Raw genomic sequence first — 10000 nt, forward strand, 5'->3', positions numbered from 1 at the left:
TACCATTACAAGTCAAGTCTGTTCGGCTTATGACTTAGTCTACCCGTGCAGGTATAACCGGTTTGTAACAAATGACAACAGGAGATAGAAAGTTTATGCTTAGCTATTCATTCTTTCCATTCCTTTATTTTCTCTCATCCTGCTCTGCAAGACTGAACGCTCCATGTGGCCGTGGTATGCCTTTCACTCTAATCACTTCGCATTGTTTCTTCCATTTACAATTTAGTGAAGTTTCGTACGTTTCCTTGGGGAAATCCAAGATAAAATTCTTAAATGCAAAAAAAAAAAAAAGAAAAAAAAAAGGGATTTTGCGTTTCTTTACTACACAGATTATGGTGCATCAAAGAAAACAACGGATCCACTCTGGGCAAGGATTGTCTGGTTCTTTGATGCACCGTGATCCAAGCCATGTTGGATTAATCTGTTTAGTAATGGAACGCAAAATCCGTTCTTGCATTTAAGAATCTTCTCTTGTAGTTTCCCAAGGAGACGCACCCTTGTACTCTAATACAGCAGATGCAAGTTTGACTGGTCATAAATAATTCAAAAATTCTCCACCTACGAATAAAGAATCGAAGATTTCATCTGCTTTTTTTCCTTTCAATACAGAGGACGTACAAGCAGATTGAGAACAGATGTCTCTATCAGCACTTCATTCGCACACAAGTGCGGATGAACGGTGAGAGTCAATCCCCCATATAGGTCAAACTCTTTTGGTAATCCAAGCTATGTTTAGCTCACTCCTGGCTTCAAAAGGTCTGGAAATAGCCTATCCCGTGACTCGGATTTTGCTCACGTGTACAGATCAAGCAGCTAAACATGTACACGCATTTTTATCCTCACGAAAAACTTCCACGCAACCCGCGTGGTAACACTATGATTTCCGGGAAAACTGGGTACCATATCTAAAAATACCTTAGCAAAGAGAAACTCGAAAATAAGTCCTATATGGGGGGTCAACTCTCCTATCCTCATCCCCTCTTCTCGTACAGTGATACTTCTTGGAAGCAACGACTTATAAGTGATACTCTGAAAGTGAATGTCTTATCTGTAACTTAAAAACCTTAAGACCGAGACCGAGGAAATAGATTAAAAACGCGGTAAGCCTGCTGCGTTCGAAAGGTAGAATAATAACCTCTTAACTTAATGTTTCTCATACATGAGAGGTCAACAGTTTATAAATTATTTCACGTCTTTTTTTTTCTTTCTTTTTTTTGCTAAAGAAAACATGTTTTTCGTCTGGCGATGGGTTCTTCGCTCACTTGAGAGAGACGCCGGTTTTAAATACTCAGGATAATCCGTGATTAAGTCACGAAGATTTTTCGTCTTTTTTCGACAAAATTTTCTTGAACGATAGTCCAAATCTTGCACGCGTCTTGTTGACCGATCGTTTGTTCGAGGACACTGTGTGATCCGTTTCGCTCAGTGGTCGACTGGTGCTTTGCTCTGAAGAAATAGGGCCGCTATCCTGCGCGCTTAGAGCGCCCGGAGCCCAATTGTGAAGGCGCTCAGACGAAGAGGCCGCACCATCAGGCACCCGGCTATTCAAGGGCCCATCCAAAGTCAAATCACTGCACTCCATGCATTCGTGGTGAAATCCGTGATCACAATCACGTCCGTACGCATCATGTTCACACTCAACATCCGAATCATAACACTTATTGAAGGGAAACGGTCTGACTCTTTTCCGTGGCTGATTCATTCTCGAATGAACGCACTCCGTTGAGCTACTGCTGGACAGGTTGCCAGGTTCTGGCCCTTTCTTCCAAGCGTACCTGGATCTTAGACCACTGAAGGTATGCCGCCTGACAAGATACCCATCTCCATCACTACCATGCCTCGTCATACCACACCCATCTTCAGCTCTTACCCCAACATGCCCATCAGCATAGGAGCTCCTCCTCCTACTTCTCCACATCTTTCCTCCGTGGAAATTCAGGACGTAGTAGGGTTCCGTATCTATTTTCGCGTCAGTAGACGGGCGATGACCCTGGAGGCCCGCGGGATTCCCGCCACCTTCGCTATCGCCACCGCCAGCGCCACCAAGACACGAACAGCACTGAGAACTAGCCAGATTATCGTTACTATGGTAACGCGGACCATGTCTATGGAGGGAACAGGATGTCTGGTGCTCAGCCGAAGCCGGAGCCCCTTGAGGAACTCCCTTGTCCCACCTGCTGGAAGGAAAGGAGGCACATCGTGTCAATCCTCCATTGGAAATGCCGTTGGCCTGTTTTCGGGGGGTGTGCAGTTTTCTGGGCCTTAACCTACCAGAGTTAGGCAGCCTGGTTGACGAGCTAACGTTCTCTACACCAGGTCCTTCTCGTCTCGTGCTTCTGACTGCGAGCTCTCTCTGTTGTTCTTCAGTCACGGTGTCCAGGTCGGCGGCCGGCTGCGCATCCTCTTCGTACAGCTCGTAGCCTGGGTCGGGCGAGAAGGCGCTGTACGCAAAGAAGAACACCGCGCTAATGATGAAGAAGTTGAATGTAATGGCGAGCAAGGCTGATGTTGCGGGCCAGTTAATCATGATATACCTGATGACAAAGAGAACAATCATCTTTCATTTAGTTATTAACTAAATAATAATGTTTAACAGTAACGACTTACTTAACCAGGTACTATAAACCCTTTTCATAAATGTCTGCCATTTATGAATTCTTTTGCAAGTATCAAAATTAGCCTGACTAACCTCATTTTTAAGTTGATAATTCAAAGGAGGTTAGTGGGGTTAAATAGAATTTTAAACTGGCAGCCATTTATGAGAAGGGTCTTATACAGCCTGACAACATTTCAGAAAGGCTTCCTAGGCACACAATGCGTAAAAAGGACATCAGTTATACTGTTATGATTCGATTTAGTGTCCTCCCTCCAATACGTGCTCCCTTTCTTAGAAAACGCTATTCTCCTCTTGGGTGTGTATCTTTTTTCTTTTTAAAAAAAAACCACCCCTATTAGAAAACGTACCCCCACTGCAAAAGTAGCAATTAGGATCTTGACATACATCAATTAAGACAAGTGGACTGAGTAGGGACTGGAGATCAAGATTCTGTTCTTTGCATTTTATTGAAGTAACTTTTTGCGGGGCTAACGAATATTGCTTGTTCTGGCGGGGACTATAAAGCGGTTCATTTATTATGTCAGAGCAATAATAATTGCTACATTAGTTAAATATAATCTACTCAAATCACAAATTTACAGTATTCATCTGCAGAAAATAAACAGATGAAAAGATTCATCATACCAGAAATTCATTTTCCATTTTGTTTCTAATTTAAAACATTTAAAATTATGCAAAGCATAAGAGAAAGATCTGAACCAACCTGAGTCCAACAAAATGGGCTTCAATCCTGAGGGCGGCAGAGTAGATTTCAATTTGTTTACTGAGTACAATGACATTAGCACCAACAGCAGGGTGATACTAAAAAAAAAAAATAATAATAATAATAATTAGAGTGACACAATGGTTATTCATACACTCACATGTACTTATATACTAGGTAATTTTGCTCAACATTTAAAGAGCTTATGAAACTTAGTCAGAGGGGAAATTTTTGGCTCTTTGTACCATTCAAGGAGAAATTGGCTTTTAAAAATTGTAAAATATCTCAAATCTGGTTGGCAAAAGGGCTATTTTTGGGCTCATGAAACATTCTTTCATTTGTAAAAGTTTGAGTTTCTAATCCTGCATATTCAATAGATCAGGCTCAAATTTCTTGGCACAGTTAATCATGCTATGCCCTTTCAATAGTCAGAACTGACATTTCAGTACATGTAGCTTAATCAGAAACTGAATTGCTTATGCTAATAAGCCAGAGGTGAATGTTGTAAACAAAGATTCCCCCGAATATGCTCATACAGTAGGTCTCCTTCCACAAAGGAGAAACAGCAAGCTTTTTTGTTGCTCTTCAAAGTTATTATTCATATTCTTTAGCATTTGCACTGCCTCTCCGAGTGTGTTAGTGGGTGTGTCTGTATGCACTTAATGAATTAATTAGAAAATAATCAATTGTGATAAATGTCCATATTTAAGTGTCAACGCACATTGATGCCAATTGAATGACTGAATGAGTGAGCATAATAATTTAGCTAGTGGGGAAGTGAGAGTAAGTGAGGAATTGATTCTGCCATATCTCACTCCACAGATACATTGCATCAGTTTAATGGGCTTGTTATTTATCACCAGAAATCCACTGAACATGATTGCTTGTTTAAGCTCTTTGTGCTAGCAAACATATTTTATAGCCTGGACTAAGTAAACAGGCAACTCAAATTCTTTAAACATGTTCCACCTGGTGTACAAAACACACCTGAGATACACGTAGACTCAAAATATTCCATACTCATCTGATGAAGTGCATGTAGTCTGACTAAAGAAATGTAGTCTAATGGCTATGACTTACTGGTGTTTTGCAAGGGAAAATTCATAAGGCAAGCAAGGACTTAATTAGACAAGGATCTCTGTAGAGCAATGTCAGCAGGCAGTAACAAATTTTTAAGGTAAAATATCTTGTGCAATAGTTAATATAATTCCATAAGTCCTGAATGCGGTCAGTGTAAGGCAGCAGTCCAGGGGTAAATTGCAGACTGATAGTAAAATGCAGACTGAAGAGCAGGGGTAAAATGCAGACTACGTACTTTTCAAACATATTGTGTTATTTCCATTATCAAGTGCTGACTTTAAAAAGTGTTTTTCAGGCTAATCAGAGTGAACGTCTGCACTACAGTTAGCCTGAATATCTTTCCAGTTTGCCTGAATATCACTCAAGTTAGGCTGAATAGCACTCTGGTTAGTCTGTTTACAGTTAGCTCTAAAAGATGGAATTGTTAAAAAATATTTGGTTAAAAAGTCTAGTCTGCATTTTACACTCATTATGCATATTACCCCACGTCCGCAGTCTGCGTTTTACACTAACCAGTCTAACTTACACAGAACTTCCATAGCCATAACACAGACATATATGTACTGGACAACACTTACAGAGTCCTCCACATATTCTTCAAACAGGTTTATTCTCACAATCTGCTTTTCCTCAGCAAAACCCAATACCATCGGCACAGAGTAAAAAACTGTGGCAAGAGACTGCAGAAGTGCAGACTGATAGTGCAGCATACCCTACAAGACAAAAAGAAAAAGACGTTCAGCTATGTGTGTAACTTTTGAAGGATGGAAAGTTAAGAATAAACAAAAGAGATCAGAGTTGATTTTAACAACTTTCTGTAGACAAGAACATTTAGTTACTACACAGGGATGTGCTCTAGAAGTGCCCACGTGGCAGAGGTGACCTAACGTTTGCCTTTTGGTGACTGGAAAACTTGCTTTTTTCTTATAAGCTTAAGTGCTGGGCACCTTGGATTTCATGGCTTGGAACCTTTGGGCTCTTTGTAATGTTTCTTAGACTGCTACCTTGCTATTTCTATAGGCTGAAGTTTACTATTCTCCAGCATGTTTCTGTGTTCTTCTTGTTAACTCTCTTGCAATTCATCTAAGAGTTAATTTTTCAATGACCTGCATATCATTCTGCTAAAGGAATCTCAAGGAATGCTACATCACGGAGAATGTATCTTAAAAAATGACCTACATTTTTCAATTTTTTTTAAAGACTGGTTCACAATCATTTTCATATATCAGGAATCTTACTCAATTTCACCCACCAAGAATATTCCCTAGTTGTTCATAACAACTTTCATGCTTTTCAGTAGACCATTATTTTTATTACTAAATTTGAGGTTTCCTTCAGGTCAAAAGTGATATTTTACATCACACACAAAACATTCATCTAAATTTATGACTGAAAAAATGTGCAAAGGCTAGTCAATTTTCTGGAAATTCATACTCACAGATCTTTCTGAACTTGCCAAAACTTTCCCAGAATCAGATAAAAAGGTTACCTTTACAATGAACATTCCTACAAATAAATGTTAAAATGTGAGAAACTATCAAGTAAAAAACTGGCTACTTCTGATATTGTTATAAACTTCTTCGAGAGGCATTTCACAATAAAAACTAATGATAAAAAGGATTATGCAGGGACGACAGAGCCAGGGGGGCTGGGGCAAAAAACTACATAAAATAATAATTTTACAAATATCTCCAGACCCCTACAAGTTAGTGCCTCTGGTGCTTGCTTGTAAGCCCTCCAATTCAAAATACATGTACACTCTGCCATCCCTGTTATGATGTGTCAGCCCCTTTGAAGTCATTAGTAGAACAGTAAAACATTAAAACATTAAAACAGTAAAACATTGAAATGTTAAACTTCTGCGATAAAAAGTAACAAAACATGTTAATTCTAAGCATTAAAAATTAAAATTACAAAAACTATAAAATTAAATTAAGACAACAGAAATATCTGTTAAAAACCCAGCAAACAAAGGAAATTCTTGTTAACAAGTAAATCCATTGCAAAAGTTGACTAGGAGTTTTTCAAACCCAACCCCTCCCCTACCGTCCATTGATGGAATACTAGTCTACTGTGCACAGGGTTCATTGCCCCCCCCCCCCCCCCCACCCCCAATAGCATTTAATTTGCACAACACAGTGACCCCAGTCTGGGCTTGAACACAAACCATTTGACTCATAAGCTGAGGCACTAAAAAAATAAGCTTGCATTACACTAAGGTGATGAGTCACGGTAACACAACATAGCGATAAGTCACTGTAATGTGTTGAAAAAGTGTATGCACACTGCAATATGGTTGGCAAAATGGTGCAAAATTCACAAAGTTTATCTTCATTCACATTTAATGTTGTTATTATTATTTACAAATAAATTTATTCACATTCAACAACTAAATTTATATTCAAGAAATATATTAACTCACATTTAACGACATATTTCCTATTCACGAATATATTTACTCACATTTACGGGATGTATTCATTCACATTCAACGGTTTATATTCATTCACATTCACAACCAAAATATTGGTTCAACACGGTGCAATATTCATTCAACATTTTCTGCGCACCGCCTTCGCGCATCATTAGGTCCTAGCTCCCGCTCTATAATTTCTGAACGAAGCAAGGCCTATTACATGAAGGGGTAGAACAAAGACAAAAGACCCCAAACATACACAACTGAACATAAACGTTACATGGGCTAGAGGAGATAACAGACTGCTCGATGATTTCGGATGAGCAAGTCGATAATCTCATACAATGTTTTATGAGTGATCATGGGACTTTGTTCAGGTATTCCTTGGTGATCACACATCTTTGATCATTATAGGTCTCAGAGTTCAACCGGATGGAATCAGGGAGAGTATTGACCGCGCAGACCCTGGAAACTCTAGAATCCGCTGGGCTGTCGTAATTTCTAGGAGAGCGTATTCTGTGGCTGCTCCAAATAGCTTGTGGCATATCGATGGACACCATAGCCTGGTTACTGTCATGCATGGGGGTATTGATGATTTTCTTTTAATCTTTAATCTTTAAAAAGGTACTCCTAAAACAATGTTAAAAAAAGAAACTATACTAGCATTGTTTTTCTTTTTTTGTTTGTTTAAATGTTCTACTAGTAATAGAACTGTTGCATTGTCCTAGATTTGTTCCCCTCAGCGACGCAAAGGTTGGAGTAGCCATCAAGGGTGCGAAGTTATCATAGGGGTGAAAATGTGAGGGTCTTACAACAGCACAGCTGATTCTGGAGTCTCCAGGGTCAACGTGGCCAATAATCTCCCTCTTCCATCCCGTTGATTGATCACATCATGAAACCTTCTACGAGATTGTCTAGTTGCGAATCAGAAATCATTGAGAAGCCCATACTCCACAATATGACGTTTCAATGTCCACCTTGAAACAAGAAGCATTTGAACTTTTTTTGTCCATGTGAAACTTGACGATCTTTGTTGCAGAAGGAAAAATAAAAATTAGAATTAAAATATTTAGAGAGAAAGAGCAGGTTTTCATTCAGACCCTCTATCCTTGTTGAATTGGAATTTGGAGATGCTGATGCTTTTTTGTGGGGGGAGGAAAAGGCGGGGGAACCCGGAGGAAAACCCTCGGAGCAAGGGAAGAACCAACAACAAACTGATGCCCGGGTCAAATTGATGGGAGGCGATGGCTCTCATCACTGCGCCATCTCTGTTCCCCAAGAACTACCTCCGATATTGAATATCGGGTTCGGAAGACCTCAGGGCTGGTCACAGAATACACTGCAAGGTTTGTGCAGTTTCATGAGTCGTGTCGTATCCATTCTCCATGCAAAAGACATATATTTCCCAGTATTTCATTCAGTACTACGCTATGATATTGACAAAAGGTAGTAATTACTGGAGAGCTACACTCGAGCCTTATTTGGATGTTGTCTCTCAATCCTACTTCCGCGGTGTTCCATTCCGGTTCACACTCTTGTAGGAGATCGAAAGTTCCTGCCAATGTAACATTTGTGTTTGGGGTCTTTGGTCTTTGCTTCACCCCTTCATATAATAAGGCTTCCTTCGTCCACCATATTGCATTCAGAAATTATAGAGCGTGAGCTGGGACCTAATGATGCACAAAGGCGATGCGCAGAAAATGTTGAATGAATATTGCACTGTGTTGAACCAATATTCTGATCGTGAATGTGAATGAATATAAACCGTTGAATGTGAATGAATACATCCCATAGATGTGAGTAAATATATTTGTGAATACCAAATATGTCGTTAAATGTGAATTAATATATTTCTTGAATATAAATTTAGTTGTTGAATGTGAATAAATATATTCATGAATACTAATAACAACATTAAATGTGGATGGACATAAACTTTGTGAATTTTGCACCATTTTGCCAACCATACTGCAGCAATACTAATTTTACTCCTTTTCTTGCTTCAATCATATGGGGATTGCGCAAATTCGTACATTTTTTAAATGTGTGGTTCCAGAAAATATCCATACTCCCACCACAGAGGGAATTAGAAATTCCGATGGGGGTGGGGGGATCAAAGTCCCAGGAAATTCCAGAGGAGAGGGGACCTGGACAGTTGATTTAGTTTCCAGATGTCTTTCGATTCAATACGGATTCAAGTATCAATCTAGCTACTCAAAAATCCTTCCTTACCTACTAAGTAGATCTTTGACACAAAAAATTGCCGTTTGAATACTTGTTTTTGAATGGCATTTTATTTGCAGTAAATTTTCTTTCTTCAAAAAGCACTTTGGAAGCTAACAAGTGCAAAAAACATACTGTTGTGTGAAAACAGCCACCATTACTTGTTACAAGTCTACATGGATCGGAGTCACCTTGTGGAACAAAAAGCACTGGTGACTAAATGGAAATTCTGGGGAGGAGAGGGGACTTATATGAAATTCCCTCCGTGGTGGGGGTATGGATATTTTCTGCAACCACGCAATATGGGCAACTTTACTTGCCGCATAGTACGGGGACAACGATTTGCACAGAAATCCCCCATGTCTCACATTTAGCAAATGATCACTACGACTTGTCCCTGGGTTGTGTCACAGTGATTCGTCAACTACCGTTTCTCAACCATTAAAAGTAGCTGGTATCTCAAAGAACATCTTCGGCAAGAGCATTGGGTTTACCAAAGTAAAACCAATATTTTACTGAAACTAACCTAGTTTTTCATTCACAGGAGAAAGTGGCATCTCAAGATCCAAAAAAACCTGGTATCGCTGTCCTCTCATCAATATCTATCAAAACAGCGAACAGTAATAATAATAAGGATCATCAGCTAATTTCTCCTTACGGAAAGGCAAACAAAAAGTAATTATACAAATTTGAACTTTCAGACAATCGGAAAAAATTAAGGGTTTTTTTTTTTTTAAAGATTTGGAGCTCAGATAGAGATATTAAATTAATTACTTCGGTTGGTAAGAAATGTAATGAGACATGCAAATTCACTGAGTCAAACGTTTAGGCTTTTGTTTCTGAGAAAAGCAGGTTGTGGCACATCACAAACCCGTGAACTACCAAAATCACGCGCTAACTTCGACTGAATATCACGTTAAACCTATGGAGACCTGATAGATTTTCAAAGAAATACTCACTC

At 39.3% G+C, this 10000-nt stretch overlaps 1 protein-coding gene across 1 annotated transcript in view; it reads right to left on the reverse strand.

Annotated features, from left to right (window-relative positions):
• Positions 1 to 92: 92 nt before the first annotated feature.
• Positions 93 to 10000, reverse strand: part of LOC110052033 (uncharacterized) — a 10870-nt gene continuing 962 nt past the window's right edge. The window contains exons 2-7 of the mRNA XM_020758157.2: positions 9999 to 10000; positions 9566 to 9641; positions 5839 to 5906; positions 4979 to 5113; positions 3321 to 3418; positions 93 to 2534 (exon numbers count right to left, since the gene is read on the reverse strand). The exon at positions 9999 to 10000 is cut by the window's right edge and continues 77 nt beyond it. Coding sequence (XP_020613816.2) covers positions 1310 to 2534; positions 3321 to 3418; positions 4979 to 5113; positions 5839 to 5906; positions 9566 to 9641; positions 9999 to 10000 — 1604 coding nt within the window. The 3' untranslated portion in view covers positions 93 to 1309. The remainder of the gene's footprint in view (positions 2535 to 3320; positions 3419 to 4978; positions 5114 to 5838; positions 5907 to 9565; positions 9642 to 9998) is intronic.

Source organism: Orbicella faveolata, unplaced genomic scaffold, assembly GCF_042242905.1.
Source record: "Orbicella faveolata isolate gen_17 unplaced genomic scaffold, um_ofav_v1 contig_24, whole genome shotgun sequence".
Taxonomy (NCBI): domain Eukaryota; kingdom Metazoa; phylum Cnidaria; class Anthozoa; order Scleractinia; family Merulinidae; genus Orbicella; species Orbicella faveolata.